Source organism: Siniperca chuatsi, linkage group LG12 (assembly GCF_020085105.1).
Source record: "Siniperca chuatsi isolate FFG_IHB_CAS linkage group LG12, ASM2008510v1, whole genome shotgun sequence".
NCBI classification, from domain to species: Eukaryota; Metazoa; Chordata; class Actinopteri; order Centrarchiformes; family Sinipercidae; genus Siniperca; species Siniperca chuatsi.
Genome location: NC_058053.1, coordinates 14,580,480 through 14,600,202, shown reverse-complemented (window position 1 = coordinate 14,600,202; position 19,723 = coordinate 14,580,480). Strand labels below are relative to the sequence as shown.

At 39.8% G+C, this 19,723-nt stretch overlaps 1 protein-coding gene across 1 annotated transcript in view; it reads right to left on the bottom strand.

The window, feature by feature from the left end:
* The window catches only part of myo3b (myosin IIIB), a 62,185-nt gene that overhangs the window by 33,775 nt on the left and 8,687 nt on the right, over positions 1-19,723 (bottom strand). Inside the window, 17 exon segments of the mRNA XM_044215559.1 lie at positions 187-334; positions 1,139-1,349; positions 1,894-2,020; positions 2,117-2,231; positions 2,333-2,431; positions 2,508-2,710; positions 2,836-2,919; positions 3,373-3,477; positions 4,276-4,392; positions 4,492-4,576; positions 6,335-6,490; positions 9,330-9,395; positions 15,469-15,614; positions 16,370-16,446; positions 17,091-17,190; positions 17,454-17,558; positions 19,276-19,410. Of these exon segments, the coding sequence (XP_044071494.1) occupies positions 187-334; positions 1,139-1,349; positions 1,894-2,020; positions 2,117-2,231; positions 2,333-2,431; positions 2,508-2,710; positions 2,836-2,919; positions 3,373-3,477; positions 4,276-4,392; positions 4,492-4,576; positions 6,335-6,490; positions 9,330-9,395; positions 15,469-15,614; positions 16,370-16,446; positions 17,091-17,190; positions 17,454-17,558; positions 19,276-19,410 (2,079 nt within the window).

Sequence of the window (19,723 nt, the reverse complement as noted above, 5' to 3'; positions counted from 1 at the left end):
ATAATATTAAAATGACTGATTTCCATAACAGTGTTTTGAAGGGAATTTGTTTTGCTCAATATATTTTATTGCTGAGGAGTGTCATTTTGTGGATGCATTCATTCCAAGCACAACATTACAGTGATATCTTAAGCATGATGCATTCACACATACCATCAATAACCTCTCTCTGTATGTCAAACTCACCTGTTCGAGGGCAAATATGTGCTGGTTGAAGTAAAACTGTATCTGCTCGTTTGCGATGTTGATGCACAATTGTTCAAACGAGTTTTTCTTGAAGTTTTCAAATCCAAAGATGTCCAGGATTCCCACATTCATGCCGCTCTCTGCAGCACTTCAAAGGAGGAAAAGGGGACAAACAAACTTATTCTTCTATGAAACGGAACAAGCAAATCCCCAGCAGGCATATTAATTGATAAAACTTTAATGATAATCCAAGTTCAACCCAAATACAGAGTCTGGTCTGGGCGGCCTAGTAGTCTGATGAGAAATCATAAACATCAGCTTTCAGAAAAGTCAGAGCTTCTTAAATGGTTATATTTCAGTCTCTATTGATTTAACCTCCAGTCATTTTCAATATCTGCACAAACAATACTCATTTCTACAACACAGCATGAAGACTTAACAACCTGCATTTCATATTCACTGCTTGGAGCTGCTACTTTTCATGATCAGTCATTATCCGCTGTATGTAGAGGTCACCTTTAGCCTGTGATACTGGGTTATTAATGGCAATAAGGAAACAGCAAAGATGACTGGAATGCAGACAGGAACTCTGGCTTTTGTACATTTCTGAGACGACTCCTTGACAGTCAACGCTCATATTTATGAAGGAATTCTTTTGGATCAATGAACAGCCTCTTTGCAGTCTCTCTGAAGTCTTTTTAATCATCTGAACATTATTTTCTCTGCACGCAACTCTGTATCAAAAATTTATTAAAACTTTTTTTTGCTCTCCTTTTGCTTGTCTTGTGCTTGCCCATTGATATTCTCCTCTGCATGTTTGCATCTACCTCTACAGACTTCCATAAAGGTCATCAGAGCTTTGCAGAAACGCTGCGTGATCGCTCGAGATAATCGAAGAAGAGAGAGTAACGGTGAACGTCCACACAGATGTTCATCACCAGCGCGCACTCACCAGACAGTCATGTCAGGCTGCAGCAGGGAGTTGATGCGGTTGACTATCCAGCTGAAGAGGCGTCCGTACAAGGCCTTGGACATGGCGTCTCGGACGTCGGTGGCCTTGTCCACAGTGTTAGTACGGATGATGGTCTCGCCCCTGGTGACAACACACTGGGAGGTCAGCGCCTCCTGGAGTTCCTCAGGGCCGATGTTGAGGAGTGATGCAGCTGAGAGAAAAGATGAGAGAGTTAATCAGTTTGATAATCAAGAGCTCATCTGCCTTTATCATTAGCATAAAAATAAGCCCCAACAATCTCTTACTGTGGATGTCTTAGCTTCTTTACATTTTTTATGTAAATGGAAAGGGGTTCTGCGCTTTTGGATATATTATGGTTTCAACTGCTTACTTTTGTTATTTCCCCCTATTTTGTCGGTAACAAGATATGACATCCAATATGCTGTTGCCATAGTGAAACATGTCACAAAATAACACACTATTACACAAAAGGTAAATTATTACACAACATACAAAACATAACACAGAGACCCATGAATACATTTATCTAAAAGGTTCTGCCGAGAAGGCGGGCTTTTTACTACAAAGTGCAGTCCTTAAATCATCACACAAGGAATAATAAAACATAAAATAACCTTTTTTTAATCTCATCTAAATCACACAACAAACTCTTTGCTCTTCAGGGAGACCATTAATCCTGTTTCTTTGGCTAAAAGAAGAGTATCGCTGAGCATTACAAATGTACTGTATCTCACCGTTCTCTAAGGCTTCTGAGTTAGGAACTTCGCTCTTATCAGTCTGGTGTTGGGATGTGATGGCAGCAAATTCAATATTGCCGGTGTTCAAAATGGCTGAGAGGATTCTGTAAACAGAGTTGACCTCCTAAAAAAAGAGGGGAAAAAAATACAAATATCATAGCACTTAAGTGATCTGGGAGCAAATACTCTCTATACTATATTTGACTGAGTATTAAATTACCTCTTCAGTAAAGCCAATATTTCGGAAGCACTCCTGAATTGCGTCAAACTGCTCCTTGTATAGTTTTCTGGAGACAATGTCTTGCATCACTTTGCAGTGCTGGCTGTCAATATACCTGCAGATGCACATTATGACTATCAATGTTAATCTCCATGATGGGAAGGGAAAGACGGCAGGAATACTATGAACATGTCAAAGTCAAACTGCTGTGCTAACCTGGGAGGCGTCCTGTCTGGCAGCCTGTAAGTCTTCAGCTTGTCTTGGTGGTAAAGCCCAGCGTATATGTAATAAAATATGTGGAAGTTTTTCTCCCCTCTGAAAGAAAACAAACAGAGTAGTCAGAAGTATGACAAAGGGATCTCTAATCAGACCAAGCCTGAGCAGTACATACATAGCCTGTTTGATGACCCTTGACTTCTCCAGCAGGTACTCTGATATCTTGGCCCCGATGACCGCTCCAGTGGGTGTGAACTTCATCTCCAGGTATTTGCCAAAGCGGCTGGAGTTGTCATTGATAGCTGTGCAGGCGTTTCCAAAGGCCTCTACAAGGGGGTTCACCTGCAAGATCTTCTCACGCAGAGTCCGATTGTTTGCCTGAGAGCAACAACATTTCTTTACTAAACTATGGCATCATTTCGAGATAGTTTAGAGTTTATTCAGTATTCAGCGCTAGAATGAACAAATTTAACAATGAGAGGATTACCACACTGCTACTATACCTTTCCCAAGAAGGTAAGATGTTGAACAATCAAATGAGCGCTCTCTGTTTTCCCCGCACCGCTCTCCCCACTGATTATGATACACTAAAACAAAGGGAAACAAATCTAGTGACTAAAACATCAAGCAAGGAATATTTACATTATATTACATATATTTTCCCTTATTTAACCAGGTAAAAGTCTTGTAGAGAATTAAGTGTCTTTTTCAAGACCGACCTGGCCACTTGGCAGACACTTTTGTCCAAAGCGACTACAAAGTGTGTTCAATCTCCATAGGAAAAAGAGCTACATGTAATCAAACATTTCAAGAACATCCCTCCCAAAGATTTTATTTTGGCATTTCTGCTTTATTTGATAGTCACAGTAGAGAAAGACAGGAAGGGCAGGGGGGGAGAGAGAGAGGCTTAAGATGCAGCAAAGGGCCTGGGCTGGATTCGAACCCGAATTTTCTTCAAAGATTTTCATCATCATTTTATAAATTTTACAATCACAGTGGTTGGATGTTTCCACTCATCAAATGATTTTTCTTTAGAATACCTGGTCTTTGCAGAACGTCACCATGCCTTGGTAGGCTGCATCTGCAGTAGCAAAGATGTGTGGAGGGTTGTCAGCCCGCTTCACACCGTGGTACAGCTTAGAGAACTAATAGAAGGCACATGCATAAACAAGGCACATTATTTTCAGTTTTAAAGATTTTTACAAAAAAAACCTCAACCTGGATTTATTAAAAGATCCCAGTTTTTTTTTCACTTACTAATTTCCATGTTTTTTTTAAACAAAATATCAAGACTAACAGTCTACAGCCATGCTAAATGCCTGTAAGACATTCTTTTAGCTGAATGTTAATGTCAACATGCTAAGATGCTGATGTTTAGCAGGTATAATGTTTACCATGTACACCCTTTTAGTTTAGCATGTTAGCATGCTAACATTCGCTAATTAGCACTAAACACAAAGTGTAGCTGAGGCTGATGGGAATGTCATTAGTTTGGCAGATATTTGGTCATAAACCAAAGTGTTGGACAAACCGAAACTGTGGCCTGATAATGGCGCTAGATGAGGGATCACTAGTTATTACAATTCCTGAAGGGATCATGAAAACTTGACTGATTGATGTTTGTACCAAATTTCATGATAATCCGTTAAAGATATATCCGTCAGAGATATTTCAGCCTGGACCAAAGTGGTGGACTGACATTGCTATCCCTAGAGCCAATGCCGCTTGCATGGCTAAAAACAATACATTTATAAACTAGAGTATTTGTGCTGAATATGGTATTTTGAAAATCAGATTTTATGCCAGATTTTTGCATTGTTATTTTCTGAATCAGGTTTCAACCGTTTTTGGACCAGTGGCATGACTGATGAGCAATCATTTAGCATTTCCATTGTGACTGGGAAACCACTGGGAACATTTGTGTGACTGGTCTTATAACCAACCTGGGGAGAGTAGATACTGAGATTCTGGAAAGGATTGAGAGCTATGAGGATGTCACCAACGTAAGTGTACACCTGCAGCTCATCGTACCTCTTCTGCAGATGACTGATTATTGTCTCCTGCAGAAAAGAAACCCCCCCCCCCACACACACACAGCATCAACGATATTGTACTTTGGGCCGATCAATGCATGATAAGATAAACACATTAAATCTTACCTCATCTAAGAACTCCAGGTTTACCAGATCATCATTGGGACAGCTCTCTATTATGAGGGTTTTACGAGTATTGATCCGCTCGTGCCTGTATGAAGCCAAGGACATGATAATGCCTCAGAAAGCTGTAAAGTGACCACCACATGAGAAACTGGCTGGATGTGAGAGCCAGTCACTTCCAAGGTTTGCGTAAAGCCCTTAAAGCTCTCCCAGGGGACACATCTCCCATTATCACAGGCTGTGATTGCACTTCATCTGTGTTTTGACCTATCACTCTCCAATGAGCCCCAGCGGGCAGAGGTCAACACAGAGCCAGCTGGCTCCACGGGACGGTGGAAAACCTCAGGGGACACCAGAGAGCTGTGTCTCTGAGTGTCTACTGCTTTTTGTTTCTACATACATGTGTGTACATATGCACAGTAGGCTCCAATGTACAGTGGACAATCAGCCATTTCTTTAAAATTTAATGGATAACACTGAATTGATCCTACTAACATGTACTGTCTGCGTAGCCAAAGCCTGAAAGCTTGTCCTTTAAATGAAAGCTATTGAAAAAGCACCTAAACACTTCTGGTTACTTCTCAATCCTAAAAACTGCTAAAACAATAAAATAGATGTATCTATATTCTATTATAATAAATAATCAATCGTATCATGAATAAAAAGATTCAAGCTTCAGGTTAGGAATTGTTTCCTCGTCTGCCTTTGTATTCATTTTGTATTCTGAATATAGTGTAAATGCAATAAAGTCAGATGCTCAATATGTGGTCCCTCTGAAGTGAATACTCGTCATCACGTCCCTTTAGAGAAGGACTTGAGACCTCCAGCCTCTACCTCTCTCCTGCTTTGAAGTAAATCATACTATTCCACCTACGGCAGCTACTTTTAAGTTCTCTATGTCTTTATTCTTATCTGGAGTCATTGTGTGCTGATCTGTGGCATGAGAGACTAAACCAGGCGAGCCCAGTTCTCGCCCTACAAGCTCCTAATCCCATTATCCACTTTCACTGTGGACAGGAATTCGGGATCAGGCTCAGGCACCGACTCTGCACACTCTCGGGAGTAAACAGAGCTGGCACAACAACATCAAGACCCTCAGTCAAGGGCAGGTTCAGCGAACTCCTTTATAATGAAGATTAAGCATTGCCAAAGTCAGTATTTCTCCAGTAAATAACAGGAGGCTTTCTGCTATGTTATTCGCTGCAATGAGAGTGTCTCGGTGAAATATTCATCATGACACATTTTAGGATGAACTCTCATGGAATTACTCTCTCTGTCTCTACATATCTATACATATTTATCTATTTAAAAAATAAGGAACTTGTATAGTAGCTGCTATTATATCTGTAAAGAAAATAACCATAATCAGCTCATTCAAAACTATGCAAAAAGAAGGCAGCAAAGTTGAAATGTCTCCTATTTTCAAAAGCAAATCAGTCTTAAACAGAATATTTACTCCATCATTGGTTTAATCACACGGGTGGGGAAGTGTTTTGTACTAAGGACTCCCCATCAACTGGTTGCCACATCCACTGGCCTAAATGGCATTTATTAATCTAAGGTTAGTCAGCACAATCACTCCTTCTGAATTAGTCACACTCCCCTACCCTAACTTCTCTTTAATCACATACTGTAATGTCCATTACTGGGGCTCATCATCATTTCAGAGTGTAAGAAGATTAGACCCTGCCCCCTACTGGACAGAAAAAATATCACTACTCAGTCAATGCCCATGTGCTGCAATTGAGATCTCCAATGACAGCACATAAATAAAGCAACAAGCTTCGTCATTGCAGCATATTATTTCTTCTGCATTGGCAATTTTAGAATGAATTAAGGGACTTACTTTGTTTTGGTTTTGCAGCCCGCCTCTTGCTGCTCCTGGACGAGAGCAGCTAACTGCTGTCGGAGTGCCACATCTTTGCCGTGGGCCTGCTTGATGAAGGGATGCTCCAGGAGGTGGGTCACAGATGGACGTGCCTCAAAATCCTTTATCAGACATCTTACAATCACAAAAAATAGATAACAACTTTGAGCACTTTAGACAGGCAAAGCCTCCCACATTATCTATTTTTTTCAATCTTCAAATCAGAATGAATTAAACAGCTGAGGAGAAACTGTGCAATCACCTGAACATTGCAGACAGCTGATTTGTCTGGATCAGTTCTGCCAGACACTCACAGCAGCAGGGAGCTCCTTGCAAGTGTTTTAAAGTCTGGGTCACTAATCTGTCGTTCTCGGTCTGAGTACCACATGGTCACTATCACCATGGCCCCCAAATCCAAACAAGCCCTGCTGTGGCACAGCAGTAAGTCCTATCTGTGATGTGCAGTGTTTGCCAATAGGTGATGACACTTTGTGATACTGGCCCGCGGCTACAATTCAGCAGCAGTTATAAAAAAATCAAAAACTTGGCTTTCATTTCTGACAGTTTTGATATATTGTGAGACCAAAACTATACAATTAGAGGATTTGAAATCCCCACCTGAACTCAATGATGCATCCATCAACAATCCACATTTGTACTGTTCAATTACTTGTTCAGCTAAAGACTGTCAACGATGTGTGTGTGTGTGTGTGTGTGTGTGTGTGTGTGTGTGTGTGTGTGTGTGTGTGTGTGTGTGAGCACTACAACACCAACGATGTTGGCAGAGGCAAGATAGGAGAAAAACACCAATCTAATTTCTACCACCTAATCTACACTGAAATTCTGTTTCTTTTATCAGTTTGTTCAGCTCTGAAAGTTAATTCCATGAATTCATTAGCGTCAGGACATTAAGCAGAGGTTGCTGCTATTAGCAGAGCCGTGCTGCCGGGATGCCAAACGGCAGGCCACTTTGTCACAGAAGTCAGCTCTTTGGCTGTGCAAGTGCAGACACCAGTGATGGATTTATTATCCTGAAAAACACCCTCCCAACCTCAGTTTCCCCTACACACACACACACAGGCCTGACAGGGCTGAAAAGGCTTCACAAACAGCCTGGAGAGCTTGATAACATTGTCCAGCCTCCCCACATTGAACTCTGCAGGGCTTTGTTTGGCAAGATTATTTCTGATATAATATCACACAATCCATTAACCCAGATTACAGAGCTGCAAACCAGCAAGAACCCAATGAAAACCTTTGCAATTACACTTGTAAAAAGTATAAAAACTAAGATCACTACAATGTGTGTCTGGCTGGTTTAAGTGGTATATGCCTCGACTCTGTCCTGACCAATCAATAACTCAAGTGACAAAAAAAAGGCGTTCAAGGCAGAAGGTCTGTCTGTTTTCAGTTATTGCATTTTATGTTGTGATGTTATTTATATTTAAATGTGAACGTGCATGTGATGCAAGACAAATTTCCATGTGAACAGACAATAAAGTGTTATCTTACCTCTTATCTTATTTCATTGTAAACCTCAAACATAAATGTTAGCTAGAAACAGTGCCTACACAAATAATTGAATTTTATTTTCTCATTACAGTTTAGAATCACACACCTCTGCACGGTAGATATTAAGGTTGTATATTCTGAGCAACCATTACAAGCCACCCCTTGACATTATTAGCTCTGCACAGTGGAGGAAATGATAAGTTATCTGGGCCTGAGATAGAACTGATAACTCAGGTGAATTAGTTTGTTCCTCTGTGGCAGATTTACACAAATGAAAGTCAATGAAGAGAAAGACAAGAGGGTTGATAGAATCTTGCTATAAAATATCAATTTCAATTCCCTCCATGTTTACATGCACATTCCCGCCTGCTGACAATGGACTATAGTTGATATCTCCATGTAGGTTTTATTGTTTTATACTGGACAAATGCTATAGACAAATGTTTTATTGGCTGATGACATTTTCAAGAGTAGCTGCTCATACAAATGATACCAAAAGAGTAATATGAATGTTTATCATCTTAAGTCCTGTATACTATATATTAACAGCAGGTGTTCAACATAACTGTCAGTCACAGATTGAAACAATTTTAACACATGAAACTCTTTTAAAAAATAGTATAAATAGCGTTAAATAGGGCTGATCGATACATCGGCTGATAATATTGTCAATATTGTATCAAACATATTGTCATTTAACATATTTCATGTTATCGCATATGACACATCATTGACCGTGGTGATACTGACATGTCTGTGTGATTAATAGTGACATACTGTATATCAATAATGACATGTGGGCAGATATACAAACAAATAAATTGCGTAAAATTAAGTCAATTGCAGCAATAAATGATTTACTGCATTTTTATGTACATTTGATGTTAACTTTTCTTATTTCATGTTTGATATACTTTTATTTGTAGTTTATGGTTATTATTCACAGTAATTTAAGTGTGTTTTTTGTTTAAGGTAATATATCCTGCCCCAGACATGTTTTTTGGGCAATTATTTTGTTTTGTCATTTTTATTTAAGTATATTCACAGGTAGATGCACAACAGTTTACTTGAATTTACCTCATGAACATATGTTGAAAGACTGTATTACATTATCCTGTTAACACAAATGCAGATCTTTCCTCCTACCCCATCCCTAAACCATCCCACTCTACCGCTGCATCTGTACCAGGCATATCTTATCATGTCATTATTAATTAACCAAAACAAACTCTTAATTAACTAAATTTGAGGGATTCTTACCAACAAAAGTCTATCTAAAAATATATTGTTATTCTAAAAAATTCTCAGTTCTTCAGAATAGGTCGGGCTCTTTTCGGAACATGAAGTGTTGCTGTCTACTGTGTGCTTTCACAAGCTTTTTAGGAAGATAACTGCTTTTCCAAAAAGTATAAAAAACAGAAAGAGGACAAAGGTTGACAGGTTGAAGATAGAGGACACTTACTGGCCGATGAAATGGCAAAAACTTCTGCACCATTGCTCTGGATTTCGTAATGTAGGAGAGGGATTTCTGAAACAAAATCACACGCACAAAAGTCAGCATAATATTTGCATAAGACAGTGACTTTTTTTTAAATACATTCAAATTACATCATGATCATCGCTGAAAATTAAAGCCTTTGAGCTTGTCTCCTGAGTTAGCTGACAAATGATCGCTGGCAGGCAGAGCGTGACCGTCAGACTCCTCCAGCAAGTTTTTGGTTTGAGGACGAGCTGGTCGGGGTCCAGGTCTGTGGCAGCCACAGAAAAAGTGACAAATGATAACAGCTCCTCCACTGTCTGGCAGCAAGCATCTGCCATTGGGAGCCAAAAGTTATGGGAGCTAGTTATACCTCTGTCAGCAGCATTTACGGAGGCCATCTATAATGAGGCTAACACTTTTCAAGTGTGCACGATGACAGGAGACAGGTCTGTATGAGGAGCCAAGGCTGGACGGGGCCTGAGTACAGTCATCTTCACAGGGAGCTGCCAGTCTGACAGCTGGAGGCTGAGCCTTTTGTCACTGTCAGGCAGACATACCTCATCGAGACATTTATTAACTGCGTTAATTAGTTCACACGTGTTGTAGAATATGAAATCGCAAGAGCGGATTTAAAAAAATGAAAACAGTTTCATTTTGTTTATCACAAACAAACCAGAGGTAGATGCAGCTACACATTAAACGACAACATATTTGACATATTTTTAACATATTTAAAGGGAAGGGAGGGGAGGATGTTGGGGTACAAAATCTGTCATTTTCCGTAGCGCTAAGTTAGGCGAGTCTTTGATAAGGATTTAGACAGGCAATCCTTTCCAAAGTGCAGATCAAAGCCAGTAACTGACTGCTTCAATGCAACCTCTAATATGAGCCTGAAGACACGTTCTTGCCTTGATGTTGTACCATACTGCTTATACATTACAAAGTCAATATAGCAGCACACTGCTGATAACACTGTCAAGTGCACTCATTGTGCTTAGCAAATTCAGGCAGTTTTTTCTTTCAGTATTTGTGAGAGTGCTGGCTCATATTGTAAACACAAATGGCTTATTCAAATCTAGGTCCAGGCAGAGCTTGTACTGTCAAGACGTTCCTCAGAGTGGATTGAGGCAAAATCACAGAGGTGTCAACAGCACTTGACGGCTGTAACTAAGCCATGAAGGAAGACAAAAATCAGGTCAATGCAATATTTGAAAAGGATTCTTCATATGCAGAATTTATAATTCTTCCATTTCCCATATGATGTAAAACACTTATTTTTCATTCAAGAAATTCTTCAGTGCAACACATTGTCAGTGCTCATTTAAGACTAACTTAAAACCTGTCCATACAGCTCTGAAACAAATGTTGTATAGGGTTTGAATCATTAGAATTATCATCATCATCAAGATATAAAAATTTGTTTCTTTGCCAGATCTCCACTCCATTCAAGTCCACTATACCAGACAACATGAAGTTAGCAATGTTGAGATTTTTCTTTTTGGCTGAGTTATGAAGGAAAAATAACTTAGGTAAAAGATGAATGTATTTCCCTGGTTGAAAAAAAACATACTGGTGGCCTGTTTTCAGCAAAAAGAGGGAACTAGTGTCTTAAAGCAGAAACACAGTGGCCTTTATACAGGTGTTACAGAGAATGAGTACAAGGGCCCAAAATAAAGACTTATTCAGCAAATGGACCACCCGCTTAAAATTTCAGTTCATCCATCACCGTAGCCAGAGCACCAGCACTTCTTTGCGCATACATGCATGAACACGAAGAACTACTGCTACATTTATCATGTCTTTGGCTGCCACATCTCTAAATGCTGCAGTCCTGGACACCACACAGAGCAGTAAAATAACAGCATCAAAGATGGAGATGTTAAAGCCTTTACTCATGACTGGAAAATCATCCAACCAGCCAAAGATCTCTTGTCAAGGGTCAAGACTGCATCAGTGTCTGATAATAGGAAATCTGTGACATTAAGGTGTATGGTTACTTCACTCTATCCAAACAGACTTTTTTTAAACATAAAATGACAATGTAGAAAGTAATGTGAGTTCTTTTAAATGATGGCTGGTTTTCACAGTAACAGTGAGCAGTTTGCTGAGAGAAACTCTGGCAGGCTACACACAGTTTCCAAATCAGCAATATTTCTCTCTTTTCATTCTTGTGTGACAGACTGAAAAGTCGACAAGTTATCAATCGTAATCACCCAGAAGTAAATTGTTTCACTGTTGTTGATGACTAAAGGATTTTTGAACAATGGTTTTGCCAAAAGGCTCTCAGAGAAAGGATCCACAAATGCATGTAAAGCAAATATACACTAATCTGCAACTATTAGCCACACCGGCTAGCATGGCTCTAGGGATGGCATTGTCAATTGGTCGGTCCACCTCTTTGGTCCAGACTATATACTGTCGTAAGAATCCAAGATAAACTCACAATACGCTTGGCCGCAACAACACCATGTGTACAACGATGATCCGACACAGAACAAAGAAAAGACCAAGACTAAATACCCTAGGGGAGGTGAGATAAGACACAGGTGCCAACAATCAAGGGAGGACCAACAATCAAAACTGGAGGGAAAACATAGACAGGAAGTAAAAACACAAGACACACAAGGGAAAAAGAATACTACAAAATAAACCAGGAAGTGACAACACCAAACTACCACATATACAGTGTATGGTCCTGACTGAAATATCTAAAAAAACATTTGATGGATTGCCATGAAGTTATGTTCCCCAGAGGATGAATCCTATTGATTTTGGTGATCCCGAGATCCTCTGACTTTTCCTCTAGCGCCACCATGAGGTTGACACTTGTGGTTTTGAGTGAAATGTCTTGACAACTATTGAATGGATTGTCATGAAATTTTGGTTCAGATATTCATGAACTGCAATACGTTTATAAGGATTACTTAACTTTTCATCTAGCGCCATCATCAGGTCAAAATTCTAATTTGTCTAATATTTTAGTTATGACCAAACATCTGCAAAACTAATGACATTCCCATCAGTCTCAGCTGTACATTGTGTTTAATGCTGATTAGCAAATGTTAGCATGCTAACACGTTAAACTAACGTGGTGAAACATTTCCTGCTGAACATCAGTACGTTAGCATTGCCATTGTGAGCTTGCTAGCAAGCTGACGTTGGCATTTACCTTAAAGCCTAAGAGCTGCTAGCATGGCTGTAGACACATAGATGAATAAAAGATTTTTGAACAATTATTTGCCAAGGTCAAGCAAATGCAAACAAATCTGCAATTATTGTTAACATTACTATCAACATAGTTCAGCAAGACATGGATTTAGCATATTATTCAATGCACAGGCAATACATAACTTTAGTTCACTCCAAACTTGATTTTTCACCTCTTGAAACATTTCATTCTGTGTCAGAAACACCAGAAACTGCGTTGATATCCCTTCACCCTTGGCTGTTCTGCTCCACAGATTCTAACTCAGGCTTTTTCCACGAAGAGCTGTCTCTTACAGCACACTGGTCTGGATTTCTCTCCCCGAGCCTCATGATTTGATTAGCCTTTGTTGCCTCTGACAAGCCATCATTTACTTCTGTCTTCCATCTCACTGGTTCTGGTCTCCACTCAGACAGATACACGTACTGTTAAATATGTGGCTAATATCTACAGGGATCTGGCCGAATAAACACAACCTTGGACGTCTTTGCCAATTGCCTCTAACCTTTACAATGCATTTTACACACACTTTGACTTCGCATGGACACTCTAGGTCTGCACAGCATAGAGAGCATTGGCGCAAGCAACTAACCTTCCTGCATATTAAATATCACAGACCATCTTTGTCTTGAGTATCTGTAATTAATTTTGCAGTTGATGATTTTACAACTTTACCCTCTGATATGCTCCATTACCTTCATTCATGGTCACCATGGACATCACATATCAGTCATACGTACTGTAACACTCTCAATTACTTTTAATCATTACAAAGGGCAAATTCACAAAAGCCTTGGATTCAACTTAAAATGAAAACAACTGAAGCTATAAAATAGCAGAATGAGCTACCTGAGATTTCAACATAAGCATGGATCAATGGTATGTCACAACTCATCAAGTATCAGATATACAAACAGACCACGCACCAAGGTGACCCTAATTCATGGAGCTTGTCAGCGTCCCCTCTGACAGATATCGGAGCTCCTCTTATCGTTTATAGCCTGCTGGGACGAGAATCATTTCCACCTGTGCAGGTTTCCCCGTAGCACAACCAAAACTGTGACACAATGGCTATCTGCTGTTAGCCCCTGTCGTCAAAGTGGTGATAGTGTTTACTTGGTCCTCACCAGGAGCCATTCAATCTTTAGTTCGACAAGAGAGACTATCCAGCGAAAGCTTACAGTGGTATTCTCAGAAAAAGAAAGAAAGGAAAGAAGAATAACAAACAGCATCATGCACAGGTGAAACAGTACCATGACAGAGGGCTGACTACACCCTACTTGGACATATAAGAAAATGTATAACATGAACCACAACTGTCATTTTCTTGTAAATTGAATATTATCTTGTATATTATATATTTCTTGTTTACTATCTAGATGTGTTTCAGAGGAGGAGGAGAGGATGAATGATAAGGGGGAAGATTAACTGCATGACAGTGAACCCTTTAGCCTGGAAACACATTACTGTGCGCAACTGTAAAATATCAGAATTATGAAAATGCTTATTGCATGTTTTAGTGCTTGTATGATTTCATAAAACATGTACTACCCAAGGACAATCCTCCGGTACTGGTTTGTGATGTATTAAATAGAGAAAATCTACAACTGTGCAATTGTCAAAACCTGTGAAGATGAATCTCTCTGATTTCATCATGAATCACTCTCACCGCCACTAAAGACCTAAAGGTGAAACACATATCCCTATTTAGAAAGTCATTCATACAGGAGTAATAATTTACACCACATTTCCTTGTGATTTTATTCTGATGTGCTGCAGTGATGGGAAAATATATTTGAGATGACATGTTAACAGAATCATTTCATGGTTCAACACATTTGCTGTGATTTATACCACAACCACCAAGCCTTTAAGGTCCCAATTCATACCAAATAGGCAAAATATCTATTTTGATTGGAACGGAGACGGAGGAATGTCAGTTAAAGATATATGTCCGATTCTATCAACATCATAGTTATCCCCAAAGTCAAAGAGTCTTAGAAATCTACTGTAATGAAATAAGATTGGACGCTGACAAAGGAAATGCATATGCCCCCCTCTTATTATGGCTGCTGCTTGATGACAGAAACCACTCATCCAGTTCCAGGTTGCTATTTTAAAAATTTCACTTTATCTACCCCACCTACAAGGTGACGCATTACAAGGTGCACGTCTGAGAAAAACCTGAATTAGCAGCAGTTATTTTACCAAGGCATCCTGCTCTTAGCCTTCCTTGCGCTTTTAATAATTTTTAATTCTGGTTGAATTTGGTGCTGATGAAGATGCTGCGTTAGCTCTATAATTCCTGCCACACGAGCTATCCGTGTTACCTCCTCTGGCTTGGCAGGGAGGAGATAACATTGTGACGGGGAGGAGGTGACAGCCTCATCTCAATGTGAATGGAGCTAATCACCAATGCAAATTGCAATCAGAAGGGCATATCTCTACCTAACTGAGAGATAACTGTGCGATTGTGCTGATAACAAAAGGTCAACCGCGTGCAGCCACTAAGCTCTCAAATGATCATCAGACACACACTGTCTCCAGCAGTGAATATTTTTACTATTTTAATCACTGCTTTAATTTTAAGGTAACACTACTGCATTTTTTTGATGATGAAGATTTAAACACTGATTATTCAGCAGATGCTGCCTTTCAGACTGGAAACATGAAAATGCAGTGGTGACAAGAAACATGGATCAAACCACAAATATCCAGTTTAACTCCTCATTTTCTAAATAAGTCATAGTAAAAATAACATCATTCGTCAAGAAAGCCAGTTATTTTTTCTTTTCATCACCTCTACTGTCAAATTCAGTTTGCCAATGTCCTCCAACATAATGGAAAGCAGTATTTGAGTGTCCTTGTGTGGAAAGCCTCCAGCTGTGTGGTAGGAGCGCCCTCTAGTGGACTCACCGTGGGATCTTGAAGAGGGCTTTAACTGGATGTATCTGAGCCAGCGGGGGATCTCCGTCTGCCAACTCGATGGCTGTGATGCCGAGCGACCACACATCACAGCGGGCATCGTACGAGTAGTCATACTGCTGTTCACAGGCTATGACCTGGCAATATAACCCAACAGTGACCATCTGAACAACTCATTTAGACTGTTAATGAGCCCTAAAATCTCGTTTTTCTAAAAAACACACAAGTAAAATCTGCCAGTGAGGTGAGATTAATTCACTTTTTACCTGAACACTGTGCCAAATTCCTGAAATAAAGCACTTTATTAATATCCCCTTTGAGAAATTGAGTAATAATTGAAAGAAAATTATGTTCAAAAGGATCATAAAGCTGAATTTCACTACCTTGTTATAGCACTCTTACTTACTGCCTAAAATCTGGCAGAGTTACAAACATCTATATTTATGGACTATTTAAAGACTAAAAGGTAGGTCAGTTCAGTTGCCAGTGGTAACAGTCAATAATTATAACTGACACCACATTTTACAGCTGAGTTTATTCTAATTGCCCCTGAGGTCCCTCCCTACCAGCCCAATCACCGCACCTCATTTCTGCCAAAGAGTAAGCCGAGAGGCCACAGACTCCCAGCTATTAACCTTGAGGCGACCTCAAGAGCTGCACCCGTGGAGGGGAATACACAATGACACAGGGGAGTCACACAGAAATAACTGAGCCTCTCTCTCTCTCTCTCTCTCTCTCTCTCTCTCTCTCTCTCTCTCTCTCTCTCTTTTGTGGCACATATAACAGACTTTGCTCATTTAAAATGTTCCATTAGGCACTAAAACGTGTGTGCTATTTTACTGCTGCACTATTACAGATGAACATGTCTGTTAACTGTAGCGTAGACACTGACCTCAGGAGCCATCCAAAACGGAGTCCCGACTGATGTGTTCCTCCGCAATCGTGCACTGGTCAGTTGAGCTGAAACACCTAAAAAATTTAAATAACATTCTATCACTTCTTATAATAATAAAATTTAGATATAGGTATGTTTATCAGTGTGAATTTGCTTAAGAAAAAAAAAGTATGATAGACTAAATGCTTGAATTAATCAATAAATCTTGACATATAATTTAGTGTGGCAACCTGCCAAGCAGTAATAATAATGGGCTGTAATCATTTCAAATTATGTAGGACAGATTTTTATCAGCATGAGTCCACTTCATCTCCATGACACAGAGGACATAAACATGCCTAGGGGTGACTCAAAGTCATTTGCCATAGCAGCTTTCTTTTAATATGCAAAGGATCAAATAATGCAATTTAAATGAGCAATAATAGCCTTGGGTTAAGGCTACGGTCCATGAAATAAAAAGATGTTATGGTGAGCAAGGGACTAAAGTGTGGAGCACATAAAATGGTTTATCCTGTGTTTGTGTTCGCCTTCACAAACAATGTTGCAGGGATGTGCTGCTGACACTTTCCATGGATCAGTCAGATATCAAAAATGCTCATTTATCTAACAATGCACTTCCGAAAAAAGACAGAGCTGAGACAATTCTCAAACCTTGATGCATTTGTCTTTTTCTAGTGATCCATCAATTGGCTAAATTGCCTCTTTCAAAGACCATTACCAAAGTCAACCAGTTTGACTCCTCCCTCAGTTGTCAGGAGAATGTTGTTGCCTTTGACGTCACGATGGATAATCCGGTTGTTGTGCAAATGCTGAAGACCCTTTAAAGTTAGAGGACAGAAAACACAAGGTGCTCAACAGTCTTACTATTAGTCATTTGTCATTAGTATAAATTTGAATATAATGCATCAAAGGTTGAGCAGTACAAACTATATAAAAGAACTCCCACAGCTGTTCAGAAGGAGCAGTAATTCATTACTGCCTCCACACTTCCCCCGCTGAAAATAAATCCTCAGCACGCTCTCTGCATGTTTGCATCCCACCTCCTCCCCAACATTAGGAGCTTTGCAGCGGGCCATCTTACCAAGAGGGCACTGTATAAGATGTATGAGATAACGGGCTCCTGCAGACGCTGGCCTCGGATGAGCAGGCCTTTGATGAGTTCTGTGACAGAGCCGCCGTTGCACAGCTGGGAGGGAGACAGAGAAACTCCAGTGACTCGTCCATCACTCACCACTCTAGATTATGATTCATGGGGAGAGCTAGCGCACACACACAAGTCAGAGGAAGCAATGCAGCATCACATGGCAGCATGATAGTATCCACATTCATGTAGTTGAGATGCTGTGACAAACTGAAGCCCATTTTAATACTGCTAAAGTATTAAAGGGTTACACTTAAGCAACCACGTTTTCAGAGTTTTCAATATTTGGCTCACAGACACAAAAATGAAGTATTTGGACGGGGGTGATGAGCAAGAGTTAAAGGTACCCTGCGGAGTTGTCTTGTAAACAAACACAGTTATGTTTGCATTCAGTGTTACTCAGGCCAAATAACGTGTTGATGATTTTTCTTCCTCATAAGACATTTGCAAAGCCGTTTTTTAAAATTATTTTGAAACCTGGATAGTTTAAATCCACATATATCAGCTAGCAGTCGTCTTCTTTCCCGCCATTTGCGAGCACATTGCTAGATGTCAAATCGCTCAACCCCTTTAATCATGGCCAGTCTTTGAGGTAAACTGCACCTTCATTTGGCATTGTTTTGGGCAAACTGATCTGCAGGCCTTGCTAGCAAATTATGAGATGTTTCTAGCTGAGGAAAAATACCCTCAAAACATTAGCTAACTCTCCTTGGCATCTTGTTTCACCTGTTTGTCTTCTTCTTCCCTGTTTGTTATAACTTTCATGCACTACACATTTAAACTACTACTCTGCAGTTGCTAAAATGTAATGTGTTACCTGCATGCTCATGCTTGTACTAGTAGAGCAAAAAACAAAAAGAAAACGGGAACCCACTCATCAAAACATTGCTCTCTTTAGCTAGCCTAATAATCAGACTGAAAAGCCATTTGTTTACTTCATTTAGTCAGCCTGACATTGTGTTCATGTTAGCCGATTTCTCATTTGGGGGAGGGTATTTTGTTTTGCTTTGCTTTGGCCAAATTAATCAGTAGCGAGTGATCGAACATCCTATGTAGAAATGTGACATCCCATTTCTGACTGGTCAACAGCCGTTAATGAGCACAACACCAGACCTCTTTGATTAGCTAAACAAATCAGAGATGTGGGCAGTGTTCAGAGGTCTGGAATCATCATAGTGCCACTATAGCAGTCAAAAACTCCACATGGAATCGTTAAAGGAATAGTTTGACATTTTGAGAAATACGCTAATTCGCTCTCTTGCTGAGAGTTAACTAGATGAGAAGATCGATCCCAGTCATAAATGTCAGTTAAATATAAGTTTACAGCCAACAGTTGGTTAGTTAGCTTAGCACAAAGAGTGGAAATGGGGAAACAGCTAGCCTGGCTCTGTACAAAGGTATATCTAACCATTTATACATTTCAGTTTTTGTATTTTGTATTTCTGTTTCCCCGTTTCCACTCTTTATGCTAAGCTAAGCTAACTGGCTGCTGGCTGTAGCGTCATATTTACTGTACAGGCATGAGAGAGGTATCCGTCTTCTCATCTAACTCACAGCAAGAAATCAAATAAGTGTACTTCCCAAAATGTCGAACTATTATTTTAAGTGAAATACAAAACTATTAGCACTGGCACACTATTAACATTAAAATGCTATACTGTAGTGTGTAAGGATACAAGGCAAAGATGCATCTGGGAACACCAGTAAACTGTGATCCAGGGCCTGCAGTGATACAGAGACTGAGACGTTAAGAAGGGCTCACCTCAAGTACCAGCCAAAGTTGTCCACCTGATAAGTTGTCTGACTTGTAGAACATGCCGAAAAACTTCACCACATTAGGGTGGTTGGACAGGGATCTCAAGATGTTGTATTCTGCCTCAATCTCCTCATCCACATCCTTTAAACAGCAACAGAAAACAGGAAAAGTTGGAGCATAGAATTGCAAGAGATGTAGCTATGCATATGAGAAGCATAACATGGTGAAATGTGTTAAAAAATAACATTTATGCCTAAATATTTCAGGTTGTGTTTCATTCTGAAACACAGCAGAAGACCAAATAATCTAACCAAAACTCCTAAAGATAGGTTTATAAACTCAGTAACAAAGGAAGGGACGAGACCGGGTGATAAACTATTTCTGGAAGTGATTTTCTATCAAAGTAAATCTCTGAGGAAGGGAAGAGCAACACTCAGAGAGGCAGAATTTCTCT